The 12,848-nt window shown below is 50.3% G+C and overlaps 3 protein-coding genes across 3 annotated transcripts; 2 read left to right on the top strand and 1 right to left on the bottom strand.

The window, feature by feature from the left end:
• Positions 1-662: 662 nt before the first annotated feature.
• Positions 663-3,116, bottom strand: BO85DRAFT_218495 (zinc-coordinating transcription factor SFP1). Its single transcript, XM_025654667.1, has 3 exons — positions 2,340-3,116; positions 1,186-2,248; positions 663-1,133 (listed from the first exon to the last, which is right to left on the bottom strand). The coding sequence occupies exons 1-3, from the start codon at positions 2,990-2,992 to the stop codon at positions 819-821; spliced, it is 2,031 nt and encodes a 676-aa protein (XP_025517994.1). The 5' UTR covers positions 2,993-3,116; the 3' UTR covers positions 663-818.
• Positions 3,117-7,488: 4,372 nt separating this feature from the next.
• On the top strand, positions 7,489-10,091 carry dus3 (tRNA dihydrouridine synthase DUS3). Its single transcript, XM_025656806.1, has 3 exons — positions 7,489-7,838; positions 7,903-9,855; positions 9,912-10,091. Exons 1-3 carry the CDS (start codon positions 7,633-7,635, stop codon positions 9,994-9,996), a joined length of 2,244 nt encoding a protein of 747 aa, XP_025517993.1. The 5' UTR covers positions 7,489-7,632; the 3' UTR covers positions 9,997-10,091.
• A 119-nt stretch (positions 10,092-10,210) lies between these two features.
• On the top strand, positions 10,211-11,382 carry BO85DRAFT_475570 (putative BAP31 domain protein; the record flags this gene model as incomplete). Its single annotated transcript, XM_025662738.1, has 4 exons — positions 10,211-10,496; positions 10,644-10,778; positions 10,829-10,932; positions 10,992-11,382. Exons 1-4 carry the CDS (start codon positions 10,476-10,478, stop codon positions 11,380-11,382), a joined length of 651 nt encoding a protein of 216 aa, XP_025517992.1. The 5' UTR covers positions 10,211-10,475.
• Between the last annotated feature and the right edge of the window lie 1,466 nt (positions 11,383-12,848).

The following is a 12,848-nucleotide window of genomic DNA, read 5'->3' as shown; positions in this document are numbered from 1 at the left end:
CCACAGGCAAATAAGAACAAACGACGCAAAGAACGGGAAGAAATGATCAGCAAAGATAAACAAGAGGAAATAGAAAGACACAAAAACGCAGTGTAGGAGCCAGAAGCCGGTCTGAAAAAGAAAAAAGAAAAAACATTATCTACAGAACTGATTGACGCCAGAGTACCACCAGTAGTTACTTTTTTTCATGGTCTTCCCTTGTCTCCAAGCAGCGAAAACCTCATTGTGCCAGAGAAAAAGGCAAAGAACGACAACCACCGCGTTGCTCCAACTTTGCATATCCAGTAGAAACCATTGCGCTAAATTGCTTTTCGTTCTTTTTTCAAACCCAAAGTCGTCCCATCGTAACCGTACTCCAGTTTTTTCTGCAGGGCATGACACGCCTTTGAAGGTTCTGATTAAGTAATTCGGCACCGCGGATGGCGAAGGAGCCCAGGATCGGAGACGTGACAATGGAAGTCGACAAAATGAAATACCCAACTTTCTGTTTTGATCCCGAATACACATAACCGTCAAAGCTAAGCAAATGCCAGGAGCAAGCAAAAGAATCCAGAGAATCCACGCCGATACGTCTATCGGCTGTTAAGTCGTGGAAGAACTTCTTCAAAGTCTTTAAAAAGGACTGATTTATTACCAGACCAAAGCACGGTCGTCCCAAACCGCGATTGACATGACGTTCATACCATTAACTCCAAGCCACCAAACCTGTCATTAAATCGTATCCCGCGCGACGAGGCCGTCAGAGATCGTCGTGTCGAATTAGTGTGGGAATAATGATGCGTAAAATTGGATTGCATGTCGTTCGTGATATGGGGACCTTATAAAAGACCCTCTTCACCGATGCCAGGTAGGCCAGCCCCAGCAACGTTGATGTTCTGCCCTTGCATGACGCCTCCACCAAAAGCCAAATTCCTGCCTGCAGCAAGCTGGAAATCAGGATTGCAGGGCGGCGAGTGCGACTTGTGGTATTTGAGACCGTTCAAGTTCTTGTAACGCTTGCCACAGACCTCGCAGCGGTAGGGCTTCTCCTTCTCCATACCAAGTGTTCCAGGATATGGCGTTGATGTCTCGGGGTTGACGATAGAAAAGGTGCCGTCTGCGTTGTCGTGAAGTTGCTGGTTGTTGTGGCCGTGCTAGGGAATGATTAGACAAGCTAAGGATGGTTTGACTTGGAAAAGAACTTACAGCTTTGTGATACTTCAGACCATTTTGGTTCTTATACGCTTTCTCGCAACCAATGACTGGGCACCGGAAAGGCTTGGGTTCCTCGTTGGGAAGGAGTGCAGTGGTATCAGGAACACCCGCCAACAACTGTTGCTCTCGGATTCGTCGAGCAATTTCACTGTTAGGGCCATACTGTGCTCCACTGAGCTTAAAGTGAGCATTGGGGGTATTGATTCCGCCAGTGGGACTAAACAGTCGTTTGGCTGGCTCGTCGATACACAAGTCTACCATATCGTTGTTGTTCCCGGCGAACCTTCCAAATTGCGACTGACCCTGCATCATCGGGTTCTGCATAGCCAGGTCTCCAAAACCACCAAGCATGCTGTCATCCAGTTCTGCCGGCGTCCCAGGGGCAGAGGAGTCTGGTGTGGTCCGGAACTGTGAGTTCTGTAGAGGGTTCGCCATCAAAGTAGGTGTATTGACGGAAGAAACCGTTGGGTTGTTCTGCAGCGATAGAGGGCGCCCAGAGGCAACGGGAGTACCGGGCTGAGAGCCTTTGAACCCTTGGTGTCCTGGAAGCATCGACAAATTCAGATGCGGAACTCTTTGGTTGGTACTGCCAAAACCTCCTTGACCTCCATCACGCGACTGAGGCGCGAACAGCTGTGCAGTGGCGGCATCGTGATCACCCATTGGCTCATCAAGTTCCATGTCATCGATGGTATCCATATCCGAATGCTGCTGAGTGTGTGGAAGCTGACTCATTTTCCGCTGCAAGTCCAGAGTCCTATCTGGCTGCAATCCACGGCCCTGATTATTGTTTTGCTGGCCTTGTTGCTGCTGCGCCATCGCCACCGCAGCCAGGGCCGCTCTACTATCGCCTTGACTGGGGCGGTGGCCCTGCTGAGGTGACTTGGTGGCGTGAGCTTCCTCATAGTGCTGCAAAAGATCGTGAAGCGTCGGAAGAGTCACCCCACAGCAGTTGAAGTCGCGCATAAAGTTCGCTTCCAGCTTAGGTAAATATGAGGATGAATGAAATGACGGTGACTGGAAAGTGAACGGAGATGTGCCGGTCATGATTATACTAGATGATTCATTCGTCAGCTTCCAGTGGCCAAAGCACTCGCGCGTTCACGGGAAATCGTAGAGATTCCCATAACGACATGGACACTCACTCATCGCGAATCCAACTGCCAACAGACACACCACCCCAGCTCATTCCACCAACTAAACTTCCTGCCAAAGACTCACGGCGGGGTTTATCGCGGTTGGAGCCGGACATTGAGATGGGCTTCGTTCCGTTGCCCCATTGTGCGGTAGCTGCACCGATGGAGTCCTTGCGAGGAGGGGGAGCTTTGAAGACGCTGAGACCAACACCGTTTGCATGGGATAGACTGCCTGTCCGTTCTCCATTACCAGCTCTCTGCAGAGCAGACGTCAGGTTCGACGCCTGCTGTCCGGGAGGAGAAACGGAACTCTGGCGGGTGGCGATGTCGATCGGAGCGGCTGCACCGGTCATGGTGTTGGTTTGTATGGGGGAGGAAGGAAAGAGAGGGAAGTCGAGATCTGAATCGAAGTGAGGGTGTAGTTGCTGGTTGTCAAAGTACGGTGAGGACGTGTCGCCGCCGATGTCAAGTGAATTTCGAGTCCACGAGGAATCCGAGAGTAGCTTTTCCCTATCCGGTCTGCGCAACGGTACGCCAAACCCGAGGGGAGTGGTGACGGGGGTCGAGTCCCTGGTAGAGGCGCAATCGAGGTCCCCGACAGAGGGAGAGTAATGAAGTGAGGGAGGAGGAGGACTATGCGTCGCTTCTGACGACCCGAGCATGAAGGAACGATTCCACGACGGCGGTTTTGGGCGGGATCACACAAGGAGTGTCCACCACCCTCGGATGTTGTCCCGCTTTGGCTTGCGGAACTTGTGACGGATTCGGGAAAGGTGGCGGGACGTAACGATATTACTGATCGATTCGATCACCAGAAGGGAAGAAAACAAATTCTGAGATGCACAAAAAGAAGGTGATGGTTAATAGAAGTAGATGATGATGATGAGAAGAAGATGATGATGGTGTAGAGATGGGAAATTGGGTGAATGGGGGGAAAAGGTGTGGGCAACACGCACGCACACACGAGGAACAACAAGTCCAATTTCACCGACAAGCAGCGAAGTCAGGAAGCCCAGCAACTGGCGGCAAGCAAGCAACGACCGGAAAGGACCACCAGGTAATAATGACTAGACAGTGAGTGACTGGACCTGTCTTGGGTGTCTTGCCGGCGGAGAGAGGGAGGGGGCAATTCACGGCACCACACCTTCACTACTACGTACTTACTTACTAGTAAAGGGTTGACTCTCAAGCATTACCGTTTTATTACAACCCAATCTGGTCAAGTCCGTCCATGACCTAAATTACGGTACATCCCGGACAATGGCCGCACTTATCTAGATTGGGTAAGAACAACCTTAGTCATGGTCTGGCTGGGGCCACCCATAACTATTTCCAGGCAATCAGAGCTGCCCAGCATCTGCCCAGTGCCCAACGAACGAATCTTCTTGCGACTTACTATTACGTATGAGGATGGCGGAGGATCCATGGGAGGTTTCGACCACTGACTCCAGTGGCCAGCAAACAGCTTCTGGTTCCCTTCGGCTTCTAGCAGGTGGAGCCCCCTTTAGTAGCAATGAACTTGACACCGCTTGCAGTCTAGTCGACTCACTAGCGCTTCTTCGAAAAGTCGATGATGATGACGGCGGTGGACTGGTGTGTAGCTAACTGCTGCAGGAGATCCAGAGGGGCGTCACCCTTGTATTGTCTCTTGGTATGAAACTGTATTACCGGGGATTGGTCCCCGCTCCATTTTCCGGTCTCTGTATTATTACGGAGCTGGACCTACTTTTGGTGGTGGTGGTGCTACCTACCTACTATACAACTAAAACTTATTACTAGCAAGTTCAACCAGCTCATTCATCTGCGTTGTTCTTTGCAACATTCATCCATCCATCCATCCCACTCTCGTCTCATCTCGTCTGTCCGTGCGGATATGTTTTTCTCAATTTCGGGCTCATCCGCTCTTCAGGAAGAAGTAAATGACTCGACCCTTCCAGAAAACAATATGCTTGTGCAACACAGTAACTCCTCTCGGAGCCTTGAATGTCTCGTACTACCCCCAGCAAGCACGCTACCTACCCGTGGTTCACATGCGCACTATATCCTGGTCGAGATCCCTCCGGGGATTCGTAGCCTATGATAGTACCATCACACCCTGAAGTTATCCGATGAACCGGTCCTAGAACCTGGATCATTCATTCCGGCGGTGTCAGAAAGGGTCCAAAGCTTGTCCATGCCACACCAAGCCAGGTGCATCGGTTAGACACTCTAACCAACGCAACCCCCACAGAACCCGAAATTCAGTACTCAACCCGGGGTCTTGATATTCAGGAACTCCTGTGGTGGAAGTGACCCGGAAAATGGAGGTCCGGGTGCAAGTCACTGCATATTTCAGCGCGCGTTTAGTATCAGGGGCTACAACGCTTTCCTATGGTGCTATTGGGTGACCTGGCTAGTGGTTAACATTGGCTACCTTCCTTATCATTCGCATCGGACATTCCAGGACCTCCGTCTATACTCCGCGATACCCTCTTCAGTAAGCCCCGATCTCTAGTATGGCGGAGTTAGAACCGATATTACGATAAGCACGATGCACGGCCACTTATCGCTCCTTTTTCAGCACTGGCCATATATCAATGACATCAATATCATAGCAGCCTCACTTGTAAGCGAACGAGGCAAATGGGCGGTCTGTATGGGCGTTTCTTGAACGAAAGTACTGATAAATCGGTGTATCGAAGAGCAAGCCCTCACGACTTGGGCGCTAAAATGGCCTAGCAGTAGTAACATACACACCGTTCTCCCGCTCAGCATGGTCTGCTGATAGACCAGATCGCCTGGTATTGGCTGGGACGTGAGAGATCGCAGGAATGGGACCAAGCCCCTTTTCCTCCGGGTGCCGATCGCCACGAAAATCGGGGAGGATGAATCCTCATTCATTCTCAATCATGCAATTAGTCTAGGGCATATCCTGGGGGTGTGGTCTTGGCTCCAACACTAGAAGCACTGAAGAAGCATTTTTAATGGTTAGCGGCAACTTTCCGTCTTTCACCGCATTATCGGTCGAGTGACTTGCCTTTTCGGGCGCAAGTGCTGACCATGCAACATCGATGAACTGACTCTGCTGTTGGAGTGATAGAACTAACCAAGCCAATATCAACTACGCAGCTTCAGGTTACAGACGGCATGGATGGTTGTATGTTCTGCAATCTGGGCAAGCTGAACCGATGCCCCGGCTCTACTGGTCCCCTACCCCTGTCAAGCGCCATCCGTTTGTTTCATCCATGTCTCAACCCTCGAATACCTCGGCTGCGTTTTACCGAACCTAATTCGAGTCAAGTGAGGCGCTTGTATCCACCAGGTATTCTCCCGAGGACTGCGCGTGTACGCTATAAAGTATATACCGCTTTTCGGAGTATTGCTGCCAGCCGCACTCTGATTACTGAGCATTCCTACAGCACGTAGCAGTCGCCTTACAGCCGCTACTCTAATCAGGCACCTGCATTCTGGGATGACCGGGGAACACAAGTGACGGATCCCATACATGGTAGATTATGTACATGAATTAGTAGTACTCCCTTACATACATGGTGTTACTCACAGCACATGATGCCTACCAAACAACCCCGGAGCCATCAATATCCTCAAATAATCTACGCATCGATGTCGTACAGTTGCGTAAGCTTACAAGAGTCATACAATCCCAGAAAGACCAATATATATCAGTACGTATTGTTTAGCAATAAATAGAATCAATTTGCCACCCTTGCATTTCCAAGTCCACGGTTCCTGGAATGCCACATGTGCTTTTTGTCCCTTGATGTGGATACCATGATCTATCCACCTAACGACAACAACGAACCACAAGGCCTTCAACCTGTACCTGCCTCATGCAGATTATACTGCAGCAACCCATACGCATAATATCCACCCATCCACATACGAAAAGGGGGGTAGGGGAAGCGAAGCCAGTTTACAGCATACGTAAATAGCACTCAGAAATTGGTCAAGGACCATAAACAGCCAACCATATACAGTAACTATGCACTAAACTACTTACTACTTGAGTAAGTAAGCAGGTGCATTCCGACGTTCCGTTCCCTCCCCCGGACTTCCAATCCGTAAAGTTAGGCTTACACAACATACGAAAGTCAATGTACATGTAACATGATGCATGGGGAAGGGTAGTTAATCCTCATCAGGACATATCAGATCAGCAGGTACAAGGCGCTAAGCAGAGTGACTAAAAGTGAGAGGCGCAGGAGATCTTCGCCGTCGTTTCGAAATCGCCCAATGCTAGAGGCGTATTCGTAGTCCTGTGACCTTCTTGCCAAGATGGAATTGACTTTCTGGGTAGTTAACTGAAGTTTAAAGGGGGGGGGTGCAGCGATACATAAGTACTGTATGTAGTACTAGTGAACGTGATTAAGGGCGGGTGTTTGATGGTTGCCAGTCGGATATATCTCCGATGTAGTATTCTGTCTCCAATACTTTGTAGCATGGTGTTTTTTTGTCCTCAGCAGTATGTATGTATGTATGTATGATCCTTGCCACTGTGGTGGATTGCGTATCCCACAGTCGTCGTAACATTCGACGAGTAACGATCGATCACAGCGATGGGCGGAGCGACAGCATAGAACGGAGACTATGCCTTGATTGGAACCGCGATTGTGGGTGTGCTCGACGCGAGACCAAACGGCGTTTGCTAACTACTTAACAAGTTAGTTAGCTAGTTAGTTAACGACAGGTGGCTGACTTCTCAGCATTGATCTACCCCCCTCCATCAACCGGGTCGTCGTTTGAGTTCTTCTAGAAACCCAGAAAATGTGAGCATTGCAAAGACTAGGTTCAACTTCGGTGGGGCTCTTGTTCAGTATGTAAAGTAAGATTACGCTAGTCTGTTCGACATTTGTAATGGATTGGGGGGGGAAGGAGGTTGCCCGGTAAGGCGACGGCAAAGGATCGCTTCCGTTTTACCGCGTATACCGCCCATCGTAACAGCACCTCAGGGATTGGCTGTCAGAAGTCAGAGCAGCAGGTCCGCACCGCCACTACTAGTTATCTACTACTAAGCAACGCCCTGACCGCCCTCCGTCCCGCCACGCTGGAACTGCCGCCAACGCCACTGTAAGTGCAAACTTTACAAACTGCACCCCTCGAAATTTTTGCCCGCATTAGATTGATTGATTGCGGAGATTCTCGAGGACCGACCGGCATCTTTTTGAATTTGGAAAGGGTCTGAATTATACGACGCGCTGATTCTAGCCCAATTGTCGCATTGCGCGGTTCAGCTCTTTTGGTGATCAAATAAGGTCTTTTTTTTTTCTTTTTAATCTTTTTTCGAGGAAAGCGACTGTTCACAATGGAGCCAACAACCGCTCAGGAACAGCTGCCCGCTCCGGAGGTTAATGCGCCCAAGCGTGATCCGGAGAATGGCGATGCCGCTGCAGACCAGGCCCAGGAGCCACCCTCGAAGAAGGCCAGACTCGATGATTCGGCGGAGTCTAATGGGCAAATGGCTGATGCGCCCGCCCCGCGCATGAAGGGCGTTGCTCCTATCAAGCCTGAGTATGTGATGACCAAAATTGTCTTGCGATGCGCGCGCTCCATCCTAACTGACTGTCCCTGCTAGGTTCATTCTCGACCAACAACCCACGAGAGGCCAAAGAAATCCGGATGACAATGCAGACGATGCCGCGGAAGCTGCGCACCACGATGGACGCGCCGATGAGCAGAACGGGAAGAAGAACAAGAAGAAGAAGACTGGTCAGAATACGAACCGCACGTTCGGTCGATCCGAGGATGCGAAGGGATTGTGTTCTAGTGTGAACTTCAGGCCTGAGTTCTCTCCTGCCGAGTGCACTTTTGGTGAAAAGTGTCGGTACGAGCATGACCTGCGGAAATACTTGAAGGAACACAAGCGGGAAGATCTTACGACGTTCAATGGCGTATGTCCTGTTTGGGATATCAACGGAAAGTGCTTCGTGGGCTGGAAATGTCGCTTCGTCGGTTCACACTCGGAGGAGCGGGAGACGGCCGATGGGAGGAAAGAGTTGGTTCTTATTGAGGATGAGGAGCGCAAGAAGAAGGTTCAGCGGCTTGTTCCCTTTGCTGGAGAGGACGGGGCGGTCAATGTTGCTTCGATGGAGGATAAGATCGCTTTGGCGAGGAGAAAGATGGATTTCCCGAGAGCTGGACCGTACAGTAATTGGTTGGAAAACACATCCAGAACTATTGAGAGGGAGCTCCACAAGCGCCATCGTGCTGCGCCTGTAGGAGCTGAGACCAATGGTGAAGAGAAGAAGGATGCCGAGGAGAAGGATGCAGAGACCAAGGATGTCGAGAACAAGGAAGAAAAGGAGGAAAACCGGGCTCTGTACGTTGAGCCGCCATTCATGCCATCGGAGAAGCGCCGACTATACTTCGGACCCGAGACACCGGCACTGGCGCCTTTGACTACCCAGGGCAACATGCCTTTCCGAAGACTTTGCGTTGAGCTCGGCGCACAATTCACCTATTCTGAGATGGCAATGAGCTTGCCCTTGATCCAGGGTAACAAGTCGGAATGGGCTTTAATGCGAGCCCATGAGTCGGAGATGCTCCCTCCCACGATGCTGCCCGGGGCAGACATCGTGCAGGGCTATAATAACTCCAAGGACATGAAGTTTGGTGCTCAAATTGCAGCAAACAAGCCCTGGCAAGCCTTCAAGGCTACAGAGGCACTGGCTAAAGTTACTCCCAATCTGCGTGTCATCGATCTGAACTGTGGCTGCCCTATTGACCTCGTCTTCAAGGACGGTGCTGGCTCTGCTCTTTTGGAGCACCCGTCGAAGCTCGAGAAGATTATTCGTGGTATGAACACTGTTTCAGATCAGATTCCTATCACTGTCAAGATCCGTATGGGAACGAAGGACAACAATCCGAACGCCTTGAAACTGACGGAGCGTTTGCTGCTTGGAGGCTATGAAACCAGTCTGCTTCATCACGACGGCGCCGCAGGTGCAGCAGCTATCACTCTTCACGGTCGTAGCAGACAGCAGCGTTACACCAGACAAGCTGATTGGGAATACATTTCCGAATGTGCCGCCTTGATCAAGCGCCTGAACGAGAAGACTGACGCGGTGACGGATACCATCCGGGAGCCTGATGCCCGGACGCAGCCAAACGGTGGCAAGGTTTACTTCCTGGGCAACGGCGACTGCTACTCTCATGTGGACTATGATAACCACATCAACAATGCTGGTGTTGATGCTGTTATGCTTGGTCGTGGTCCTTTGATCAAGCCTTGGCTCTTCGAGGAAATCCAGGCGGGCCAGTACCTTGACAAGTCCGCTACGGAACGTTTGGCAATGATTGAGAAGTTCTGTAAGTATGGTCTGGAGGCATGGGGGTCCGATGAGCACGGCGTCGGTACGACTAGACGCTTCTTAATGGAATGGCTGAGCTTCACTCGTCGCTATGTACCCATCGGGTTGCTCGAGCATCTTCCCCCCTACATCAACGACCGGCCCCCGGCTTTCAGAGGCCGGAATGAGCTTGAGACACTGCTGGCCAGTGCCAACTACAAGGATTGGCTCAAGATCTCGTAAGTACTTTCCTCTAACAAGTTCAATCTTCGGACTTATTCTAACAACCTTCCAGGGAGATGTTCCTCGGACCGGCTCATAAGGACTTCAAGTTCGAGCCCAAGCACAAGTCCAACTCGTATGACGAAGCGGAGGGTTAAGCACATGCTTTCTAGATTAGGATTGACGCATATAGATGATGTACATACCACAGCTAGCAATCATATGCAGTCAATGAGAATTAGATACATACTTTAGATAAACCCTGTTGCTATGACGTAGACGGCAGGCTGAGCCGCGGCCGACAGAGTCACGTGCACAATCACAGCTCCGGGCGGTAATGACGTCTTCCTCTCACCAGAAACTGCAAAAAGACCACCTCATCTCCTGAACTGCCTAACCTTCCTGCTCTGTTCTGGCACTGTTCATGCCAGTATACTAGCTAGAAGAACTTATTCGACAAGCATTGTTCGCTCTACGCCTGCTCGACCTTTCGGGTTCTTCAACTCATATTGCGTGTCACCGTGTACTTTTGTTTATCTTACGCAAAACAAACCCCACAACCACAGCTGGATTTCCAGCCAAACTTGCATCTTGAAGCATCTGTCGGAAAATTATCTGAATTACAATCTCAGGCAAAATGACTCTCTACTACAGCCTTGTACGTACCGCCATTTGTTGTTAACTTTCCTCGCAATGGCATGGAATTTGGGATTGTTGCAGCCTGCAGCCTGCAGCCCCTGACCCGCGCACTCCCGGGCCATCAGATAATGTGTCGCATCAACATATGCTTACAACATGATAATAGGTTTTCTGCCTGTTGGTGTTTGAGATGGCGGTCTTCATGGGCCTCATCATCCCTCTTCCATTCACCGTGAAGAGGAAGCTCTTTGCTTTCATTTCGGAAAGTCCGATAGTAGCTAAATTACAATATGGATTAAAGGTATGTAACTCGGCATTGTCCTGCATTTGCAAATACTTATTGAGCTATAGATCACATTCATCTTTATCCTTATCCTCTTCATCGATAGCGTCAACCGCGTATACCGTGTGCAGCTGGAGCTGGCTTCTTTCGGCAAAGAGGGGGGCACCATGGGGTATGCTTCCGACGGTCCACACCCTTTTTAGCATTGCACTGAAACAATTACTGACCTAGCTTTCGCCACAGAGCCGCCGCTCTCGGTACCGATCGTATGGAAGTCCAAGCCCGCAAGTTCTACTCGCAGCGCAACATGTACCTTTGTGGATTCACCCTCTTCCTGTCTCTTATCCTTAACCGGACTTACACCATGATCCTCGATGTCCTCCGTCTTGAGGACAGAGTCAGACTTCTCGAGGGTGACAAGAAGGCTGGCGGTAAGGACTCCGCTCGTCTTGCGCAGGCCGGTGAAATCGGTGAAATCGGCCGTCTCAAGGAGGAGCTCGCAGCCAAGGACCGTGACATTGAGACCCTGAAGAAGCAGTGTGAGGGTCTGACCCGCGAGTACCACAAGCTTGGTGACGAGGTGTCTGGTGAGAAGGGTGAGGCTCCCAAGAAGGACCAGTAGACGACTCTTGGGTGTGCCGCAGGAAATACAATCGTCAGCCTGCTAGGCCAGTCGGGACTGTGAAAGGGTAGCTTGAAGACAGCGAAATGTGCATTTCGGTTACCATATCTTTCGGGTTTGGATGAGACGGAATGTTGACAACGACCACCTAGTGGTCGGATGAACCAGCTGTTATTTGAGCGCATTGGTGGAGTGAATCATACTGGTGCGATTCTCGTGGAAGAAGTTGTCATTACAAAACTTGAGATTATCTGGGTTATCTGGGTTACAACTTACAATGGAGCAAAAATTCCATTGTCCATGTCGAATTGTAGGCCTTTGGTAAACAGATGAGCAGTACACCATGGATACAATATACCATACACAACATGTCAAAAATACAGTAGTAATCAGCTCTCAGATCAAAGCCCAATGTAGAAAGAGAGATCAACCATCACATCCAAGCACCTGCGTGCAAATCCATCATTCTTCTTTGACCAACACCGCAACTTCCTCACGACAACAACCAAGCACAGACCTCAAACACTCCAATCAACGCTCAATTACAATGATCCAGAGCCAAAATTTTCAGTCTGTTCGCTTCAAGAGAGTTACATACCCTTCCTTCTCTCCTTGAGAAGCAACAACAGCATTTAGTGTGCCCTGAAGGCCATTTGCAACAACCTCCCCCTTCCACGCCCCTCACACTGAAGTAATCGTGGCAATCGGATGAGTCCCACCTTACGATGAACAAAAGTGCTCTATTCACATCGTACAATAACTACAAGCTAAGCCATTAATCCCTCAACGTTCTCCTCAAATTCAGTCAGCTAACCTGCTCTATACCCTAGAGAGAAGTGAGGTAGATACCGGCTGACAGACGCCCCCACTCACTAAGGCATGAACCGCTGACGAGAGATGAAGAGAGAGACAATAAATGAATGGAGTGAGCAAGCGAGGGCGTGAAGAAAATCCACTGGTTCCCGCCCTACTCTTCCCGCCTGGGGCCGTTCCGAGGTGTGTGGGCCTGTCACAGGATCATGAGGTTTGGTTTGGTCTGCAGAGTTCGGTTGGGTTCATGTCAGCTAACTTGGCATGACCAGGGAACTATTTGTCTTAGACTAGGGATTGGAGCATTGGGACTGTAGCCAATCTCGGCTGTCTCTTTCATTCTCTTCATAAGATATTGGCTAGCTATGAATTTGGTGTACTTTTCAAGGGGGTGGTGGTCATCAGGTCTCCATATGTGGAACCTGGATTTCGCTTGGCCGCCACTACCAGGTATAAGGTGGTAGTGAGAATTACTTCCATTGACTGGGCTACGTCACAAGAAAACAAGGGGGTGGCGATAGCGCAGTCAGTTGTTAAGATGATTGGCAGGTATGACAGAGATGCGCGTGGGGTCTGACAGGAAGGATTTGTGCCAGGAACGCTTTTCCCGCAGGCGATGAGGTTTGTGGCTACATTGCCCCTGAAGGAAGTTTAGG

The sequence above is a fragment of the Aspergillus piperis genome (assembly GCF_003184755.1).
Source record: "Aspergillus piperis CBS 112811 unplaced genomic scaffold BO85scaffold_4, whole genome shotgun sequence".
NCBI lineage: Eukaryota > Fungi > Ascomycota > Eurotiomycetes > Eurotiales > Aspergillaceae > Aspergillus > Aspergillus piperis.
Note: the sequence above shows the minus strand (reverse complement) of the source record. Positions and strands in the feature narration are given on the sequence as shown.

Coding starts and splice junctions, on each gene's coding strand:
- BO85DRAFT_218495 (XM_025654667.1), bottom strand. CDS start 2,992: ATGCTCGGGTCGTCAGAAGCGACGCATAGTCCTCCTCCTCCCTCACTT. Junction 2,249..2,339: donor GGCAGTTGGATTCGCGATGA/GTGAGTGTCCAT, acceptor TGAATCATCTAG/TATAATCATGACCGGCACAT. Junction 1,134..1,185: donor GTCTGAAGTATCACAAAGCT/GTAAGTTCTTTT, acceptor ATCATTCCCTAG/CACGGCCACAACAACCAGCA.
- dus3 (XM_025656806.1), top strand. CDS start 7,633: ATGGAGCCAACAACCGCTCAGGAACAGCTGCCCGCTCCGGAGGTTAAT. Junction 7,839..7,902: donor GTTGCTCCTATCAAGCCTGA/GTATGTGATGAC, acceptor TGTCCCTGCTAG/GTTCATTCTCGACCAACAAC. Junction 9,856..9,911: donor AAGGATTGGCTCAAGATCTC/GTAAGTACTTTC, acceptor ACAACCTTCCAG/GGAGATGTTCCTCGGACCGG.